This window comes from Pomacea canaliculata, linkage group LG3, assembly GCF_003073045.1.
Source record: "Pomacea canaliculata isolate SZHN2017 linkage group LG3, ASM307304v1, whole genome shotgun sequence".
Taxonomy (NCBI): Eukaryota; Metazoa; Mollusca; class Gastropoda; order Architaenioglossa; family Ampullariidae; genus Pomacea; species Pomacea canaliculata.
Window position 1 is genome coordinate 39163964 of NC_037592.1, and position 22177 is coordinate 39186140.

A 22177-nucleotide genomic window follows, 5' to 3' on the forward strand; every position below is an offset into this window, starting at 1 on the left:
TAGAACCTACATTCTTACATTAATATATATCGGCTGCTTCTCATGTACCCACACATTCGTTTGTACAAACACCACACAAGCAGCACATAGTACAGTTACCATAAGTGACCACAAGCCATGACACTGTAATTATACATCTTTTTAATTATTTTGGACTAGATTTTGTTACAATGCATTACACATAGTGTACATTAACAACATAGTGTGACACTTTCAACAAGAGCAAGTCAATTGCAACATATCTAAAATGTTAACAAGTCATTATCACTGCGTTGTTTTTATGTTGTGAAAACAAAAGCAAATTGCATTAGACATATTAACAACAGACTTGTGTCCTAACCAACATTTTCACTGTTCCACAGGCAAGAAGTTGGCGTAGAGTCGTTACCTGCATCTCAGGCGACAGTGAAGGCAGCAGTGTGCCTGTGGGCAGAACGTCCCACTAGAGTTTGACAGGAGTCCTGCGGACTTGGTGCAGCAAGGGACAACTCTTCTGCTGACACGATTTGGGTGCAGCAGCTGCATGCTGAGACTTTTGTGGCTGTCTTGCAAGGTGGCAACTCCTGTTTTGTGGACTAACGAAAGATACCGACTGAATTCTGCAAACCAACTTTTGAGTTTCAGAGTTGAGCAGCAAGCTTGTTAATGAGGAGGGCTCAAAAGTGCTTTGGACAATATAAAAATGTCTGCCAAGGCAGCAAACAAAAACGTTTCTCTACTGGTGGTGGCAGCGTCTGTGATCCTCGCGTGTCAATACAACTGTGACCTTGTGCCTGTTTTTTATTTGTATAAAAAATTAAAAAAAACCCTACCCCTACCCGCATATTGGGACATGCTCTATGCCTCCTCCCACCCCTCCATACAGGAATGCTGACCTTTGTTTTTTTGACACTGCTGTGACGAGATTAATTACTGCCTTACTTCAACTGCTTGGACTGTTGGTGGGGATGATGGGAAGGCTATTATTTCTACCCCCTCCCCTTTTTTTTATTATTTTGTTAAAAGTGTGGTAGTCAAGGGGGGTGCCCTTGTAGCATGTCCTGATCATGCATTAGGATATGTTTTGTGAAAACATATTTATTTGTGGTTCTGAACCTTTTCTGTGTACATTCCTTTCTCTCAAGTTGCCTTGAAAAGCTTGTAAATTGGCATATGTATTGAGAGGGGTGGGAGAATGGAAACAAGCTGTGATGTACTGCTTCAAAGAGGACTGCTGTAGCTGCAAGCAATAAAAAATGAAAGTGTGGAAAGCAGCAAATTCACTCTTTTTCTTCTTTCTGCACAAAAGTTAAGTGTAAGTGAAATGCCAGCCACTAGCACCTTGGAAACATTGGCACACCCAGATCCTCTGGACTGCAAAATGTGTCTATTCTTTTTCCTCTTCTATCTGTTGTATCATGATCTGCACAGATGTCATCATATCAAAATGCTCTTTTAATTGGTTTTCATTACTCTAAACAATAACCACAAAGTCACTTTTTGTATGCATCTAGCAAAACAACAAAAAAAACCCCCAAACAAACCAAAGAAAAAAAATTGTCTTTGTTCACAAGTTTAACAGAATGCTGACAAAATTCAGCATCAATTAAAGATTTTGCATGCAACATGTGGCATACACATTCTGTTGAATTAGTGACTGCCAGTATGATCTTTTGCTAAAAAAATGTTGATAAATACTGTAATTTATGAGCAGGAATAAACAAAACTGACTCACCTCACTCAAAATCACCCAGTTTGGATTCTGTACATGAACATGCAGTCGGACAACATCTACTGGTCCTATCGCTGGAGGCACGGTACCCTGTGCCAAACCTTCACCATCAAACTGGCCCACTGTTAGAAAACCCTCTGATGGTTGATTAACACTCTCTTTCAACTCCAGCAGTGGCAATCCCACTATATTATCCTCAGGGTAGTGTTCGGGATGCACTTCCACTGTAGTGTCATGGAAAATATCTGTAGGATGTTCTGGATTACCACTTCTAAATAGAAATCTGGAAAGCAATAATTCGCATATAGCAAATATTCTGCAGTTATACACTTAAGCTCTACAATAGATCTTGCATTACACTTCTACTTTTTTTAGAATTTAATTCTGTTGCACACATAAAACAAGACAGTTTTTTTTTCTTGAAATCGTCTTCATTTACGCAGCATTCACGAGGAAATACAAAACCATTAATGCCTTCTTTGCTCAGAAAAATAAAACATAATCACCGGTTATAAGTCCCTTAAAAAGTACAGCCATGTTACAACAGTCTGAAAGTTGCTGTATGTACAGGTACAAACAGCTGTATGACAAGGCAGCACTAGGAACTTACCTTTCTACAAAAATAGCTGGATGGAACTTGAAGTCAACAACATCATCAACACCTGGAGCCAAGCCCCAGAAAAATGTTTCGCCAGTGTAGGCCTTGAGAAGAGTATACTTTTGAAATGTCTTCAGAGTGGTTGCCAACTGCGCTGGAGGATTCATGTGTGCACGAGCAAGGCCATTTTTGCCAAAATCCTTGTCCTGGAGGCAACAAGATTTATTAGTTTTCAGGTCAAAGGATACAGTAAAACAATGAAAACAATGTAGGACGACCATGAAGGTCAAAATGGATGCCTTTAAAAAAGCTGACAATGAATTGAAAGGTAAATAAGGCACCTAAGCTGACGTAAGGGAGATAAACCATACATGACCCCACAAGGGAGATAAGTCATACTTGTCACATCCATTCTGGTAGAAGCTCAAACCCTCACTTGTGCTGCTTCACAAGATTAGCTCTTATGTTAGATACTAAAAGTCAGGTAATTTACCCGAGTCTTTAAAAAAAAACCTCTCAAAATTCAAAGTCAGTGCATTTCAAGACTAAAACTAAAGACTGTACCATGTTTTATTTATTATTTATGGCTACTGACAGCCTGAAAAGAATTCTCTATCTCAATTTCACTTGACACTTCTTGTACTTTTCACATTTATTCACTAACACAATTTCACATATACACAAAAATATGCCCTTTCAGCACTAAGAAATGCTCTGTAAAATAAATCTGCTTGTCTACAGTATTTAAATGTAAGATTTTGAACACTACAGTCAACCACACCAAAAGAATATGGAATATGGCCATGTCAGAAACTCTCAGCTTAATTTTGGTTACTATTCTGTATTGTATTTAATATATCATTTCAAAATTGTAAGGATACCTTCAACTTTTGAACTTTGCCCTTGAGAGAAGACTTCACCCCGATGTGTTGGAAGAGTGATGGCTTATACCTAGGTTTTATTGCTTGCTTCATTCTAGTACAGTGTTTCTGAAAAAAAAAAGTTTTAGTACCAGTGAAGCAAAGATCTTAAAGCACATAAACATGTCTATTTTACACACTGCTTGAGAAAATGTCAAATGTATTAACATGACAGCAAACAAGAATCAAATGATTATGATGCGAACAAACTTTACAAAGTCATCATTTCTCTACCACTCAGGAGCTTCCAGAAAATCGAACATTATTTTCTGCAAAACGTAAATGAAAGCAAGATTTCATTTAAATATACAAAATATAAACATTTTATGTAAGTCTATTTGTATGATTGAAGTGGAAACCATTTTCATGTGCTACAAAAACTTGTTTAAAGAGCTTCACAAAGTATAAAGAAAATGAAACATTTCTGCTTTGAAGAAAGGACTTACATTATCTTTCTCTGGATTGCACACTTTAACCCAAAGCAGATGATCCAGTAACCAGTCAATTGGTTTGTCAGCATAAAACATTAGGAAAAATTCAACTACAAATGGGAGATCTGCAGACTTGAACATTTTACCTGCCAAAATAGAAGGAAATAAAATTCCAAGCTACCGCTACCCATATGACTATTCTCACTGATCAATAAAGCAACAGAGTAAATATAAGTTCTAACAAAGCAATATAAATATACATTGTATATATAGCCAGATTTTATAATAAAAAATATTGTAAAACACTATTACTTACATATTCTCAACTTACAAAATGTCAGCTACATGTAGAAACAACTATGTAGACAAATAATAAAAGACAAACATAGAAGACAAAAAAAGGAATCAGGGAACAAACAGTAAGGACAAAATGTGTCATAATGATGCTTTATAAGTGGCTAGCTTTTTCATTAATGAAATAACAAAATTAAGAACTGCAGACATAAAAAAGGCATACAAAAACTGAAGAAATATATAGATCATTGCAATGCCAATAGCTTGTTGAAGCCACCAAGATCTTAAAAACTACATCAACTTACCAATGAAACCTAAAGTAGAAAACTCTAAGAGGAGCCAATCATTTGATTTCTGCAAGTGGGCAAAGGATTTCATGACGGTGAGGTATCCAGGTTTGGCCACCACATCATCTTCCAACTGAAAGTAGTAAAATGTTATCTTCATGAGCACCGAAAAACAGTATTTTTACTTTTAATTTTCAAACATCTATCCGTGAAACCTACATCTGGGACATATGCCCTGATGTTCAATTTTTTGGGTGAGTAGGGGTGGAGAGTATTTTCGGCAAATATGTATGAATGTGTTGTGGGTCAGGGGTAGTGAAGAGGTGCAAGATCACCTCTTGTGTGTGCTTTAAAGCATGCAGCTAGGCATAATGCATGTGTGCTAAGGCACAGACATTTATACAAAGGTAAATAATACAACGCACATGCTAAAACTGTGAATTTTGACACAAATGCCATATATCAAATTAACAAAGTGGAAAATCTGCATCCAAGTGAAAAATATTACATCATGAGAGATATTCTGAACAAATATTTTTAAATCCCGAACAAAGAATGTTGGCATGTTACTGAAGCAAGTGAAACTATTTATCATCATATTATGGGTCCTCTCATTTTGTCCCGTAAAAATTAACCACTTATACTGAACTTAAATGACATCAATCAGAACATGTTATGCATCCCAACCCCAGCTAGTTCATTTCTATATAATTTAGACACATTTTATTCACACTAGTCCCTCACTCAAATGCTAGCACTCACGATAATAAATATCTACATAAAATGCTCAATCATGACTATTGTGACTAAGCCTCAACCAGAAGGAGTTGCAAAAACAAGACAGTTTTTCACACATTCTATATAGTCCCCCTTGACATCAATACACTTCGTCCAACATTGCTCAGCATTGCAATCCCGTGCTCATTCTCAAGATCTCAGTTAAAAAGGTGGATACTGAACCAGAACAAATGCCTACAGACTTATGGACTTATGCCTATCTGATGGACAGTAAGACGTCTGTCATCCAAAACCATACGGTGAATAGCATCAACTTGATTATCAATGGTTGAGGTTTTTGGACAACCTGATCGAGGGTCATCTATGCTGACCATGCCCTGCTCAAATTCAGCAGCCCACATTTTTTACAGTTGCACAGGAAGGGAAGTCCACAGCAAGTGTCTGTACCATGTCCTCATGGGTTTCCTTGGGTGTCATACCTTTCTTTTGCAAATACTTTATGACTGCTTGGGCCTCTGTTTTGTCAATTTTTAGATTTGTTGCACTACCCTTCACCTTTGCATAGGCCTCATGTGCATACAAATTAAAACAGAAATCTGTATTATTTTTTTATAATCTGCATTATTAGTTTTACAAGAAGTCGTAGTGTGTTATTAAACAAAAATGCTCAGCTATGGCTCTTCTTTCTGGGTGAGGCTTAGAACTTTTTGAATGACCCTTGTATATCTAGTATACACAGTATATATCCTAACCCTAGTTCATACGACTCAACATGCCTGCCCTCTAACAACATAGAACTCATGTTTAAAGATCTGAAATACGAAAATGATGAGGTTAAACATTTTTTTAGTAATAACTAAGGAATATGGTAATAACTACGGAATTCTTATTTATTTCACTGTTGGTCAAACATATTTAATAACATTTAGCGTGTCCTCGTAACACTGCTCTTTTCGTGTACATTTTTATTGTTACCTGCCAAATCATTAGTCTCTCACAGAAGCTTAGTGAGCTAGACAAAGTATTCCTGCAACTGGTCATGAATGACTATGTATCATTATATGTCTCATCATGTTAGCTATGCCTCATCGTTAAGAGCTATCCATTCTAGATAAGAAACTTTGCCCCTTCACTGTATGCTGTTACTGGACATTAAGATATAAGAAGGTAGCCATCTCTCCAACTTTACTAACTCCTGTTGTCAGGTGATTAAACAATGTTAATGCTACTGGAAGTTGACAATAAAAATCAAATTATGCTTTTAAGAAATGGAGACTTACAGATAACAGAATAATTCATGCTATGTCTCAAGCAAACTAGCAAGAAAAAAACAGTCATGCACAAATTGCAATAACAAAACCCAATAACATCAATAATGAACGTACGTACACTTGTCTGTGAACCTGTATGCTAGAAATGTTATGGAAAACTCTCACAAGTGAGTAAAAGTTTGACAAGAGTGACTAATCAGACAGAAATTCATAGAATTACTGTTGGTTGTGAAAAGACTTCTTTACCAATTCAATGTGCGAAAGATAAAATAAAATTCTCTCACATAAGAAAGAATTTGTGTATCAAAAATAAAACATTTTTGCAAAATTAAAACGCCATTAAAAGAGAAGCCTGGCTATTTAATAGCACTTTTGGATACTGGATGCAAATGCAAGTTTACATGCCTACAACATATACAAAGCAAAACAAAACTATCTTGTCACTTTTCATTATATTTTTCAGCAGAAGGCAAAAGCAAGCAGATGTAACCAATGGCAGCAAAAGACAGAGGTTTACCAAAAAATAATACAACCAAAAAGCTCAAATGAAGGTTCATATTTGCCAAAAGAACCTGAAAAACCTCGTTCAGCCTTCACACATACCGCAAGAGTTTCACACATTCCATTCCAGGCTGGCTACCAATACAACATGGAGGGTGCATTGTCTGGTGTTGGTGGGCAGGCAAAAGGTCACAAGTAATGCATGGCATACACTGATACAGTAACAAATCAATAACAATCTGTATTATGCATTGAAATGTGCATAGATTTGTTTTCCTAGCAAATTCAAGAAAAGATTGATAGTAGCCAACCACAAGTGATGAATAAGCTAAAGAGAAAAGAAGTAAACACTTTTTAAATTTCCCTAGCATTAGAAGCATACAAACTAGTTATTACTAAAATATTTTCAGACTCTTTTAGAAACAATTTCTTAATCTAAACAGTGAGCAACACACTATTTCAGCAATGATTCTGAATCCTTATTCTTATAAACCTTTGTAAGAATTGTCCGTATTTCAAAGTAACTGTACAGAAAGCACCAGAAGCCTGTGGTTATTGCAACTGAATGTGGCACAGAAGGTTCAAAGCTCCTCTGAGCCAACAGCCAGACAATTCTCCCATCCCACTCAGAATAAATGAAAACCAAAATTATTAAGCAGGGGAAAAAGGCAATGAAAGGAGAAAAGTGCTTTTGGATTTTCTGATGACATGTAGATATCATACTGCCTTACTCTGCTTTATGAAGATATTATGTTGTAGTATCTTGTAGAGAATATGTTGCTACCCTACTTCTCACAGACATGTTGCAGTACCCAACATCACGTAGATACTACGCTGTATTATCCTACTTCACACACACACATATATATATCATGCTGTACTATTTTACTTCATGCAGAGAATATGTTGTACCATCCTATTTCACATAAAGAATGTGTTATTACCCTACTTCATGTGGGTACATGTTGTATACCCTAACTCATATAGATATTACATTGTATTACCCTACTTTCTTAGATATTATATGGTATTATCACATCATTTAAGTAATTGAGACACTTCAAAAGGCAACAAACAATGTGATGCCTGATTCCAGGATAGCTACTGCATTTTACTGTGCTCGGTGTAAATGTTAACATCCTGTTAAAGTATCTGCAGATAATAAGGCGTATTTACTGGGAATAAGAAGTGTGAAGTATTATTAAAGAAGAATAATAAAACTGCATGTTGGATGGTATAACAGAAATTCGAGGTACTTCAGGTACAGAAGCCAACAGTACTACAGAGCTCATGCTATTTACAACTTCATGTTCAGGTGTGCTTTTAATGTAAACATCACTGATCGCAAATACTTCCAACAATCAGCCAGACAAACTTTTCATTAGCAGCAACAGCTACTTCTACTGAAAATAATTAGTCACATTTCCAGTTCTCTAAATTTTACTTTCTATACACATTACTGCCTCTTCTCTACCCTATTTACCTTCATGCAGACTTGAAAGAATAATGTATACATGGATAAATAAAAAATAATCCCCAAAACAAATATATAAAAATATGAAGTGTTATTCTGCAAATAATAAAAATACAAAATGTGCATAAAAATCCTCAGCTAAACTAAAAAGTAAGGTTTTGGTGAAATCGCATGCACTAACGTCCCTAGATAGGCCATGCATAAACTCTACTACATAGCACCTGCTCAACATCTGTACTTTTAACAGCCAGATATAAAGATGTTCCAGCGTATAGAAATAAACAGTGAAAATGTACTGGCACTTTGAATAATGACATTGTCTCTAGCTATCATCAGCAGGTACAAGTCCAAGACAGGTTTTATTTGTGATGACGTTAAAGGCCAACACCAGTGCAACATTTTTCTTAATGATTGGGTCAAGTTCATCTTAAAAGAATGACTCCCAGAATATATAAATATAATTATGCTTGACTTTCAAGATATTAGCCTTCAACCATTGGCATTCTCACCTGCTACTAGGAAAGCAGAAGAAAATTACTATTTAATTACTTGCACGTGTTCTCATTTAAGTTCTTCATATGTTTGTCATCCTCAATTCTCTTTTAGCTGTTTGGCCCATGCACATCAATGGTGCCCTCACATTGTCAATTGTTTCAAGCGTGGATTCAACCTATAAAACTGTGTTTGTGACTGTGTCTTATTGTTATTTGTAGACCAGAACAGTGTATAAAGCAATGCTGTTGCAGATCTGATGCTTAATCTTTATTTAAACTTTCTACCAGCAATACTAGTTACCAGCTCCTGTAACGTTGGCTGTAGGAAGATCTCTTTGTTTTACTGAAAGTTTTAGACTTGCCTGTACTGTGGAAGTGACTGGATAACAATCCCTTAAAAAATTGTTTTTAGCAAATTCTTGAGTAGGTGTGGAGAATGTTTGAACAAAACAGAGATCTGTAAGAACACATCTACGAACAAAGTTAATCCACTGGCATTTTTAGCCATTATCTTTAGGAAATAACAATGAGTACAAACTCCATCTGAGTATTGAAAAGAACATTCAGCAACAGCACATTGTGCCCTGGTCTGTTTTCTGTTACAAAAGATTGCATCTTTCCTCTTTCAATTCAGTTCATGCAGATGACATTATTTTAAAAAATAAAACCCTTTGGTCACGTCCTGTTATCTCAACAAATCCAGGTGTGATTACCTCTTCACTATAAAATACCACTAGAATATGCTTGCGATACGCTATGCTCTATTTCCAGCAATTTTTGCCGAGCACACACGTTGGCCTTTAAAGAAATTTTTAACATCTACAAACTAAGTATAACTTTAGCTTTACACCATTTTTAATATCTTGCTATACCAGCCAAGCACTTATTGTAGTTGTGGTCGGACCATTTGAATGACCATTCTAAAAACTCAAGGTTAGGGTTAGGCCATGTGCTGCTTTTCTAACCATCATTCTCTGTTTTAATTCAGTTCTGTGCATCAGCTTCTACCACAGCAAGTCTACAATGCCTCTGAGAAGGGGTGGTGAAGGAAAGATAACTCTTCAAATCATAATTGTACCTTCTGCTAGCATTGTAGCTGCTAATTAATCTCTACCATTATGACAAGCTCAACAAAATCTCACCTGAACATAATAGACACCTCGACTTCTTGCATACAACATGAGGAAAGAATAATCCAAGTTCTGCTTTGATCGCCACCTGGTGTCAAATGTTAAAATAAAGAAAATATATCAAACATGATCTACATGCTTTACAGGGGAAAAAAAGCAGAATTAATGGATGCAGAAGCAAGACATAAAATTACCTGCCATACTCCATTGACTGATGCTGGGGTGGGAGATGAGAAACAACTTTACACCAAAGCGGAAAAAAAGCTGAAAATGCATTTCACCTTCTACATTTATTTTTTGCTTTAACAATCTTATGTGCTTACAAGTTTACAAGCTGCATATGATGCAACTCATGGGCGACTACTGTTTAATTTATCTTTACTGTTTATTTAAGACCATTCAGTCTGCTGTCCTACAACCAGCTATGCAACATTTTAGGAGTATATAACTATGTCTCAAGAAAATATCTTTTGATCTACTGATACATCATGACAGGATATTCTTAACAAGAGGCAGTGCCTTACTATCGTACACTATTTTTTCTTTGGCTGTCTATTGTTTATTTTTCGATGTCAACTGAACTTATCAAAAATTACTTCTCTTCATATCCCAGCCAAAATCACCTGCTCCAGTAATGCTCTCCTCCCAATCTGTTGACTGACATGTTACTATCATACAAATTGTCAAATGTCATGTACTGTTGATTGCCATGTTACCATGAGCATAATTGTGTCAAATGTCTTATACTCTGTTCTTTTCAGTTGGACTGACTTTCCTCATAGTGATGACACCTTACATTCATCTTTTACATGTTACCAGTGGGAAATGCATTGCTAACTTACTTGACACGTTCCTGCGTGTCTCCAAATGTTTCCCTCAGACTGCTCAGGTTAGGGTAGAAGCCTGGAGGAGGTACAATCACCTCTAGTAATCCTGATGTCACAGCCTCTGGGAACCTATTTCCCAAAGAAAAATACTTTGTAAATGTCTTGTTGTTTGGAACTATATTGCACCTGGAACTTCCACCAAGTGGGAAGCATTTTTAAATATGATATAATGATGATGCCAATTTTCCCAACACAGCCACATAACAACTTCACAGAACATACCACCCACACCAGCATTTAAATGTATGGATTTTTAAAAGCTTCAGAATAGTTCAAATATATCACACATAAAATGATATTAAATTTTAACATGAAAATAATTGTTAAAATTTCAGTGAGATGAGATTAATTTGATGGCTTGTGAATTAACCTGATAGTGGACATGTTAGCATTGTGAAAAAAAAAAGACTCAGCAAAAAGCAAAAGTTCAGGGATTCCTAGATCTTCTCTTCCTTTCTAACAGGACTTGCTCACACACAACATAAAAGCAAGCAACAGAATTCCTATGTTCAGATTATAGCATCCCAACTTTTAAAAAAAAAAAATTTAACTACACAACAATGTATTTTCTGTACCAAATAAAAAACAACTAACCCCTGGAAAAAGCCTAACAACAGTGCATAATAAGGAAAAGAATATAAAGACACACAGAATACTACTCAACCCCTTTACACTCTGTCTTTATGTTTTATATGTTCTGTTTTCCAAATCCCAAATATTAAATCTTTGCAGAACTGCACTTAGACGTGTTTATCAAATCCCTGATAGTGCAGTTCACTTTTCTTTTCAGAAAATGTCAAGGTAGAATTTGTTCAATTTACTATAAATGCAGCCTTACGTAATAGTCCTCACCCTTTTTTAATCTGTTCCATGACAAAAACTGAAAACTCATCATTCCAGGGCTGAAAACGAAGACACAAATCAGTGATAAAATGTTTTGATATTTTATGCATTATCTTATTGTCTTACATTGCCCTTTATGAAACTGGATTTTTAAAAAAGCCACTGGAGAATTTTTTCATCCAAAACCAATTACTCTAAAAAAACAAATGTAATAGTCTCCACAACTTATAGAACAATTTACTTTTTTAATAAGGACCTTTTTAAAAGACAACACACCTCCAAGTAGAAATAATACCACAGCAATGCATAGGAGAAGCATACATAATGATGTTTACTTTTACCTCTGCCACAAAAAGTATGAGGAGGCAATCATCTTGTTCTTCTGGTGACATACCCTTGATTAGTGAGTCAATAGTTTGCGCCACATAACTCACAGATTCTCGACGAACTGTTGGAATTCCAATGACGACTGAAACTGTAAGAAGTAAATGTGGTATTTAAACTCTTAGACTCTTTGTCTTAGAATCCTTACTTTTAATTAAGGTAAAAATTGACAATGGTTATTCCAAAACCTTTTCTATGCTATGTCTATGTGTGCAAGAATTAGGGAAAAGTGTTATCAGTAAAAGTTAACTACAAGGAAACCTGAAGATGGCTAAATAGTTAAAAAAGAAGTTAAACACATACTTTCATATGTATAATATATGTTTGAAAATCTTAAGCGATAACATTTAAACTAAACTCATTACTCAGTGCCCTGTTGTAAATTTACATACTACTGTAACGAAAAAGTGTTGCATGAATGTTTTGTGTGTGTGTGAGAGAAAGTGTTTTCATACTTCAGTTACAGACTTTTACTGAAACCTGCTGAAGAGTATAGCAAATATTAAATGTTTGTGTTAGGTGATGTACCTCTAGAAAGCAAGTATTAAATGCTGTTTGGTTTATAACAGCAAACAAGAAAACCTTTTCCTTTCAAGCTGCTCCTTGTTGACAAGAATGAGGAAATGTCCTCATAACAAAACCAAAAAATCTCTGAAAACACTCTGTGTCAATCAACAACTAAAACCAGTGCCCCACACCCTTCCCCTCTAACCTCTTTGTCTCTCATACACACACTGAGACAGCAAGGCCATGTCTGATCCTTTTGCATGTCACTTGAACAGCTTTATTCCCCCCCTCCCCACTCTCTCTCACAGGCAGTGTCTGGCCATTTCTTCTGCTTGTCATTAGAAAGGAGTCATTTCTTCTCTCTCTCTCTCTCTCACATACACACAATTCTTTTCATTGCACAAAATTAGCAACTATGGTTTAATAAAAGGGTGCTAGTCCCGTATTATAAACACATGCCACATCTTGGGGAGGGGAAAAAAAATGAGCTCTACAGGTGACATTGCTTGCTGTGCCATCGATCTCAACAGGGACTGGGCTGACAGGGAGGAGTGTGGGAGGAAGCTTTATTAACAAGGAAAACAAGGTGAGAATACAGTTACACTCTCTTTAGTCTTTAGTATTTTTTTTTTTTACATCTAACCATAGCCTCAACCGGGAAACAATATTTTATTTTATTAAACAGGCTCGTTATGGATTTTGTCTGCTGACTACCGCTGTGCGTACAAATCTACAAAGTTTCTGTGACCAAACCTACCCGGGTTGTACCTAAACGTGGGACAGCGTCAGCAATGATAGACTGAAAGAAACAAGCAAGAAACATGAAGGAAGAATAAAGTTACTGGGGTGAGGACAAATAACAGGGAAAACAACAGCTGTGACTATTCTGAACCGGCTTGCGCTTGGCAGTAACACTTGCGATTGCTACCTATCATCATCCTTTAAAAAAACAAAACAAAACAAAGGCGGATGGGTCAATAGGCGCTTTTAAGTCTCACCGACCGAGCAAAGTTGCGCGCTCGTAACTGTAAACAGTACAGAGCAGTGATCAAAGGTTTTCGCCGCCTACCGGTGGGACCAGCAAAGCGACTTTTTTTTTCTCTTCATGACTGCAAGCTATTGACTGTAGCTGCAGACAAGGCGGAGATCCCCAACTTCTAATTTCAATAGAAACGACAAACACAGCGTGGAAGCACCTTTCAGGAAATCCTCCACGATGAAACGCAGGCTATTTTAAAAATAACTTTATACTTAGGTACATTTTACAGCGTCTTTCCTGCGCAGGAGCCGCAAGCTTAAGGTGTTAACAGCAGACTTCCCCTTTGCCTAGAATCCGCCTGAAAAGCACTCTTGAGGGAATCTTGGCTCAAGGGAAGGAATGGGCACAGCTCCCACACTTACCGCCATGGCGTCCTTGTGAAATACTGTGGGAGGGAACCAGACTGTTGGGCCGCCCCACCAGGTGAGGCAGGTAGTTGAATATTCCCGGCAGATGTATAGCGCCGCTCACGTGCGGATTACTGTGATTCTGGAAGTAGCAGTTCAGCCCTGGGTACGTCTGCTCAAGTTGGGAACTGAAATAGGAACATCACATCTGGTTTTTACATCGATCCAATTCTTGAAGATGTTATACATGTAGAAAAAGTGTAGACACCTCGAACATCAGTACAGCGATTTGCTAAAAAATGTGGACTTCTCTAGAGAAGCACAGAATAATTTCTTAATAGTATTGCTGCTGTGGAGTAGGGGATGTGGGTTTAATAAAGTTGCAAACGCCACGACTGTAGCTGTAGGCGTTTTAAAAATGTGTCAAGCAGGACATTGTTCTATTTCTCCCTGAAGCTTGCGTCGATAAATTGCCGTCTTGACTGTCTTTAATCTTTAATCTTATCGGCAACGACTTGCCTCCTTCCCCCATTTCATCCGCTCTCCCCAACAGACATCATGTAACATTCAGCGACTGCTTTGATAGCCATTGTCGTCCTCCGCATGCACTTGTCGAGCCAAATATCCTTGCTTCCCAGAAAGGACAACGGCGAGTCTACACATGTGGTGAGCTCACCAATAAGTAGAACTTCGCCTTAAAAATGTACTGTACACCACTTGGAACGAATTTTAAAGTACTGGGGACTGCACTCATGGTTATTTACCTTGCTGTTGAATGATCAGGTTACTTAGGGTAAGCTCCCCATGCTTTCCTCCTGCTCCTCTCTCACACACACATACCGCTGTTACTCACCTGGCAGAGGCGTTCTCTGCCATAGACCTGAGGAGGAAGTTGAGCTGGGACCTGAGATTGAAGAGGTCGTCCTCCCTCTGGCGGTTTAAGGCTTCCGCATACTGCAGGCGATCCCGCAGGTCTGCGAACCGCTTCTCTAGTCCATCCGCGTACTCACGATGACCTGTCCAGCAAGAGATCAAAGTTACTTTGCGACTAAGAGAAAATGATGGAAGAGCTCCTTCAATGTTAAACTACCAAGGGCAAATTACACACAAACTTGTTAATTAGCAATATATGACAGAAATATTATGTACGTGTATGCGTGTTTGAGAGCGAGGGTGGACTGGCGAATGCAAGCTATCCATTACATAATTCTTATTAGCAGTTGAACTCAAAGCTATGAAGTTTGGGACCTAGTGCACTGCGAATCGCTAGACATAGCTGGTTGGCTAACACGAAGCACTCTGCTAAAATACACATACCAGTATGTTATGCTCATAATAAATGCTAACTTCCACCAAGCAAGAGCCTAGTGGCTTGTTGAGCACAGGTGCATGTCAGGATTTCAGAAGTTACAAATAAGTCAGATGTATCATCACCAGTTTGTTTTTAATGTCAGCCTTGTTTGCTAAGGTTTAAAAAAAAGTTCACAGCGCCATGCGTGTATAGAAGTGGCGCACCTTCAGAGTCAGATGCCAATATTCTAACCACTCAACAATTCTAATTCCCTCAAGCCTAGGTGAATAGAGACTCATGTTTTATGTAGATGCTTACCAGCAGAACATCCAAATGTACTTGTGTGTCTTCGATTCTGTGTAAAAGAGGCTGCAGTTTATGCTTGTAAACTTGGAACCTTATTAAGCGCACCCAAATGCATCAGTAGGTTTTAAGATGATGACTTTCAGGGACAGTTTCACTACTGATGGCTTGTCAGCTTATTTGAATAATAATATATATATAAACTAAGCAGATAACGGAAACCCAAAACTGCAAATTTCTTTTCAATATAAAAATATCAGTATTACTGAGAAGAAGCAAATTTTGGGTGCGATATTAAATTTTTATGTGCCCACCATAACAAAAAGTATATAAATAAATAAACACTTCCACTAAAAAATACAGAGGTCCACAATGACTGGCATGACGTGAGTTTAGATATGGCATGGTGCTTCAAAATGAAGCAAAGTTTGAGCTGTCAGGTCTGTAGGGTAGCCAATGTCAAACGCACACAGAATCTTAATAAAGGTGATCATAAAAATGACATAAAAACATGCAGTTTAGATAATGATTGAATCACCCAGTATTTTAGAGGCATTCCTCCAGATGTGAAACTGTCCTTAACTGTGCCTGCAGCATCATCTAAACTAAATAAGCCTTGCGATTCTGTCTGCCTTGTGATACAAGTCCTGTCCCCTAGTGGGGCAAAGAAAAAAAAGTGAAAAATACAGCCTTCATGCAGACAACAAGGCATAAATCACACTGTGACTGAAACAGTTTCTGTAACAGGTAAATCACCGTGTTAAAAGTGTGTGTACTCACCTCTCTCATTATACAGCGTAAGCCAAATAATGGGGAGAATGAAGACAATAACAGTGACGATGAGAACATTCCTCAATTTAAAGCGCATTCGCACAGGAAATGAGCAAATCTGAGAGAGGAAGGTGTCGACTACCCTGGGCTGGACTGGTGTCTCCTTGCAGCTCTGAAGACAAATATTCTTGTATTATAGACGCATTAATAGAATTTCTTTTGTTTAAAAGAAGTTTTGATGGTAAACATAAGCAACTTCTGAGGCCTGCTTCTATTTTCAAACCATAAATATGAACTTTCCTGCATAGACTGCCCACACATTTTTTTCCAGGACATGAAACGCATGAGAATTATAATCACATATACATCAGTGACTTTTCAACACATACAGCCACACAGCAAACAGCAAAATGTCATCTCACTTTTTGGCGATTCATGTAGTAATTCCACAATTATCTGCCGTTATCTCAGGCAACTCTCAATTTTTACAGTAACAATTTCTGAATCCAGCTCAGCCAATCTTTAGCCATTTGCCATATTAACTTTGCAGTTTAAGCCTGGTAGAATTAATAATTCACACTGTACAATAACAAAGACTGTACCTTGCTATACACAATCTTTTCAATAGAGTTTTAGCATTGTCTTTGCTTCATAAACGTAATTTAGACATCATAATTTGAAGAAAAGGTTCACAGCAAATAGTTATTTATATACCTCTACTCATCTTTTCCTAATAGCTAAAATTTAATATATTGAGTCTAAATTACATGTGTCATGAAAATCAGTAAAAGAAAATGCAGCAAAAAGTTAATAACTGACCAAAAGAATTAAATGAAACAAAAGACCCTTGGATAGTCACTGTCCAAACTGCAGCCACAAGATACAAATAAGACATCATGTCGGTGTTAAAGCCAAAATGTCAGTGAACTCAAATCAATGGTCGGCTCCAGTTTTAAGTGAGAAAAGAGGGAAAAGATTGGAAGTATTTGTAATCACATTCACAGCTACTTTAGAAAGGCTACAAAGTCTGTCTCCACACTTTCTACACATACCGCCCATGTGCCAAACATATATCTGCTGCAGTTTTCATTCTGTCACACTGCCATGATCATTGCAAGGCTTGAAATCTTTGTAAGGCTAGGTTGTATCAGAATTCCTATTCATACTTATTAATAAATTTGTCCAAATATATATAAATGGAAGAGGAAATAATATGAAAGCCCATTAACTAAACCGATGATTACAAACTGCTGTTATATAATTCATTTCTGTAAGATACTCTTGGTGACTTTATTGACATAAATGCTGCTGCCCACAATGGTCACAGGTCCATACAATCAGACGTCCTTATTTCAAACGTTTTCTTTCCACAAAGATCGAACACTTACTTCCACCTCAGATAAATGCGAAATGAGCCGTACCTGTGTTTCCCCCGATAGGCAAGAGTCAGTTTCTCATTCTGCTTACTACTGATGGGAGGATCACAACCACCGGCACATGACAACACCAAGACGACCGTCAGTCATCCAGCCAAAACACACCACGGTGCAGATGCAATGTATTTCACAACCAGTCTCCCGTTTCGCCCACAGCTACATCCCTGTAGCACCCGGACACATCAACATCCACACGCTTCGTTTGTGATTGCCACCGTATCATTCACTAGCTGCCGATTGTGTTTCTTTGGTTGGTTATCTGTCGCTTTGTAGTCCTTCGTGCACTGCGCACAGAGTTCTCTATATCACAGGGAAATGCACTCTACAAATGCTATCATTAGTCTACAAAGCGGACAAACAGAACAAGAGAGGATAAAGAGAAGGAACGAAAGAAGATCCGGGTCAGTTGGAATTGCAACTGTCCCTGATGTGGTGGAACTAGGCACGGTGTAAAACCCTGTTATGCCAGTTCTCCATCACCCACCCTGTCGCCTATTCTCTCCAGTCCCCTGATGACAGCAGGCGACGTGCTTGTGACAAATTGCTCCAGTTGAATTTTCCTGTGCGGACATTTTTCCAGGCCAACCACGAAGACCAACGTTTCGACAGTGCAAGTGACAAATGTGAGGCGATCAACATTTATGGCGGCCGATTTCTGTTAATTGTCACAGATAATTATCTTTCTATAACAGATCTTATTTCTACACAGTTGGTGGTTTGCAGCACGAGCTAAGGGCAAATTGCTTTTGAGGTCAAGAGGTCAACAGCAGTGGGTAGAAAAACATTCAAAGTGCAGCCAAACACGCATTCCATGAAAATATAATGAGTGTAAACTTACAAAATAACAACGTTGCTATCACATAATTTGTGAATTTCATCAGTCCTCTTTAAGGAACAGCCATATAAAATTGAAAAAAAGTTATAAACACATACACTCTACTATTCCAGCAGTAAAAAGTATCCCAAAAGATACTGTTTCTACGAGGTTTAAAAAAAAAAAACCTGTGACAATTATGTCTAAGCAAGAATATAAGAGCTCTGTAAATTTTAGATGAATAGTGTAAACAAACAGTTTAAAACTAATCTAATATTAGAGTAAAACCTCTTTATTAAAACACTCCCCACTATGACACCCTCTCAGTTATGACCCAAAATTACCCACGAGGACCTATTTCGTTATATAACCGTCGTCTCTATGACGACGACACCTCCAACCCGCATTACGACAGTCTGAACTCTATTTCGACCTTTTTGCAAAACTTTGGGCGCTTAGTAAAATTAAAGTACATTTAAAAAAAAAACTGCTTCTGGTAGGCCGCTTACCCTGTATTACGATTTCTGCAGAAGTCCCGTAAAATAACTTTGACAGATGCCGCTTGCTTTGAGGGTCACGTGTCAGTGCGACCTGAACATTATCGCTCCAGTCACGGCTATCATCTCGTCACAACACCCAAAGTCAAACCCACCCGGACTCAAAAGTTGATCACTGGTGACAGGAGTAGCTATTAACATGAAATATTATCAACAGAGCCATGCGTTGTTCGAACATGTTTACCTATCATCATACTAAACAAAAACGGCCGCTTGGCAATACACATTCCAAGAACACATCACACTGTGGCACACAACGCCATTTTGTTTTAAATAGGTTTTGTTTTAAAGCCTTTGTGTTTATTATTTAATTTAGTTTGGAGGTTCGTATTGAATGTATCTGAAGACATTTAGTTAAAACCTCACAATGGCGCATAAACACGATTTTTTCTGAAATCTCTCTAAAAACAGCGTTTGTCGTCATCTTTAGTGTTGAGGTTCTTGTGATGCACATTATAAGAACTTATGCAAACGATCGTTAATGAAGCACAGTCGACAGATGTGCACTGGTAAAGAGACACCAATGATCGGAGTAGTGTTTATGTGGGTGTCATTTCAGCTATAAACCATATCGACTCCGCCATGACCATATCATCCCACATCATCCCCACACCCAAAGTAGTATCGACCAGGCCCAGGGTAAATGAATGATAGAGAAGTAACACCTGTTTCACATATTAACTGAACATCTGTATATAAGTCACGTATCTATAAAAAAATAAAATTGTGACCGACTGGTTGTATTTTATTGCGACATTTTGCAGAAATCACGATCTAAAATATAATACTGCCAGCCTCAAAACATCTGGATTGAACAATTGCTCTTACCCGGAGAGTTAATTTACCTATAAATCTTCAGTACTGCCTCACAATGGCAAAGCATGACCAAGTAAAAGCAAAAGCAACAAAAATGTATTAGAATATGTCTTTTAAGAGCATTATTTCAACATTTAAATAAATGAACTTGAAGTTATAAGCATTTGAAATTGTGGTTTGCAGAATGAAAGCAGCTAGACTGGTTGACCTCCCTTTTATGACCCATCTAACTTACAACTCGATTTTGGTTAACTTTAGCGAGTCTCAATAGAAAGGCTTTACTGTATTTCTAAACACCAGTAGTTTCAAAGTGTAAATAGTTAAGGTATATGCAGATATGTGCTCATAACAGAAAATGGCTTTACTGCCATTACATCCTGGCAGAATTACAGATAAACATGTTGAAGGTCAAGTTAATTGCCTAGCCCTCCCTGCGTTTCCTGTTGGTTGTATGACACAGGTTTTATCCATGTTACAGCACTAAAATGTTGCTTATTTTTTAAGCTTTTTATTTATGTTATTCCTTATGATTATCATTTGTGGATTTTTGTAGGCCATAACTCAAAAGGCCAATTGTTTACATCTGATGTATATATTTATTCAGTATAACATCATTTTAGAAAGCATCCTATGAAAGTGAAAGACAGAGGTGGTGAGAGAGCAGGCAAAAGTGGGGAAGAAGAATGTGAGAATAATGTCACAGTGAGAAAGAGAACCAGTAAAGAGAGAGAGGGAAGGATGCAGCGAGTTACAGCCTCACTGACAATATCAGTTTTTATCTGTCCTTCACTGAAAATGTCCCGCCAAACAGGACCTGTCAGCCTATCATTTGGGATCATCAAGATTACAAGGGGTTCTTTAGTTGCTATACTGACATAACAGGTCAAAACTGACAATAAAATGTCAAAAGCTGGATGAGTCAGCTGCTGACAACACAGATACACTGGTTAATCCCATTTAAGTCAATTTGTAAATTAAGGTTTACACAAGGTGAATGGAGCTCACAGCTTGGGTGGTTACAAGAGATCAAGAGATGTTTGGTGGGGCATTTGAAGTTAAAAAAAATTCTGAGATGTTTTGTTGGAGAACAAAATACAGTAATGAAGACACAGCTTACAAAAGTGATAATGGATATTCTCATCATGCAAAGGCTTTTTAAGCAAAGTAAACAAAAGTTGCAGATGTCTGTATAAATATTAAGAATGTCTTTTTCTCTCCATTTTTACTAAAACAGAAGCAATATGAAGGGTAAGGGCATAATTTGAAAAAAGATTAACTGTCACTGGCATTACCTTGACCTTCATAGTGTTTATCTGTAATAATTCTGTTGTCGGCAATACTCTACCTTTATTTAATAAACATTCTCAAATTTTAGTTATCATAAACATATAGATGGACCTTACCACCTGTTCTATCTCATTATACAATAAAAACTAATTTCAGCACTAAACATCAAATATCCATCTTTTCTAATAGACACCATCTCACAAAATACTTGCTATGAATTTTCACCCCTTCAAATACTAACAAAAAGGAAACGATGGTTATTAATTTTTACCCAAATAATTATAATTACCACAGCTTCCTATTATCTTTCATGGTAAGATAAACATAGCATTATGTGTCAGGTATTTTGCATAGAAAGAACAAAACTGCTAGGAAAAACCGACCTTTATCATAAACTAGAAAGCTGAACGATTGTCGTTCGCTTCATTGTACTGCGAAGTGATATACTGTACTTGACATACACTTCTACATTATATTACAAAATAATCGGGTTAAAAATGTAATGCTGGATAAGGAATATTATCACAATGCGTCAAGTCTAAAGCTGCTCCACCGTAATTCCCAACAAAACATTCTCATTCAAAGAACTCCGCCGGATTTTGTTGTTTATTCTCTCTCTCTATAAATATAACACTTTCCCTCGATCAGGGTTGGCAAACTGCGATCAAGTAAGGCAAAGGTTATCGTCTAGCAGACAGCAAATTCGCTTCGAAGAATTGCGTCTCGAACACATCCTTCAAAAAATGTATAATGTGTCATACCTTTCAAGTCATCACTCCTGTGTCACAGAAAGTGGCAAACAAAGCGAACGGACACAGATATGCTGCTCGACCCGTGAATACAGTGGACATTCGCATCAAGGTAACTACGACTTGTGGGAATGGCGCCTGCTTCCGCTAGCCTAAGGGAAGCTACTCTCGGTACATCCGGCACTCTTCTGCACAAACGTTTGCCAGTCGCCCAGCGTCGTCAGCTATCGCCTCCGTGGGGTCGTCTTTCCACAGACAACCTGTGTTATCACTTCTAAATCACTTAATTATTAATAA

General features: G+C 37.5%; 2 protein-coding genes across 4 annotated transcripts in view; one reads left to right on the forward strand and one right to left on the reverse strand.

Annotated features, from left to right (window-relative positions):
- LOC112560681 (zinc finger and SCAN domain-containing protein 31-like) overlaps positions 1-1253 on the forward strand; it is a 47095-nt gene extending 45842 nt beyond the window's left edge. Inside the window, exon 9 of the mRNA XM_025232696.1 lies at positions 363-1253. The gene's annotated coding sequence lies outside the window, so the exon portion shown is untranslated. The remainder of the gene's footprint in view (positions 1-362) is intronic.
- On the reverse strand, positions 125-22048 carry LOC112560679 (alpha-1,3-mannosyl-glycoprotein 4-beta-N-acetylglucosaminyltransferase B-like). Of its 3 annotated transcripts, none has more exons than XM_025232693.1 (14): positions 21893-22048; positions 16231-16393; positions 14710-14872; positions 13872-14044; positions 11921-12054; positions 11589-11638; positions 10692-10805; positions 9862-9937; positions 4260-4374; positions 3676-3806; positions 3191-3298; positions 2322-2515; positions 1715-1994; positions 125-1402 (listed from the first exon to the last, which is right to left on the reverse strand). In XM_025232693.1, the coding sequence occupies exons 2-14, from the start codon at positions 16316-16318 to the stop codon at positions 1367-1369; spliced, it is 1662 nt and encodes a 553-aa protein (XP_025088478.1). In that variant the 5' UTR covers positions 16319-16393; positions 21893-22048; the 3' UTR covers positions 125-1366. The 3 variants fall into 3 exon arrangements, with proteins under 3 accessions (XP_025088478.1, XP_025088480.1, XP_025088479.1); XM_025232695.1 differs by lacking the exon at positions 21893-22048 and adding an exon at positions 18981-19097; XM_025232694.1 differs by lacking the exon at positions 21893-22048 and adding an exon at positions 17643-17946.
- Between the last annotated feature and the right edge of the window lie 129 nt (positions 22049-22177).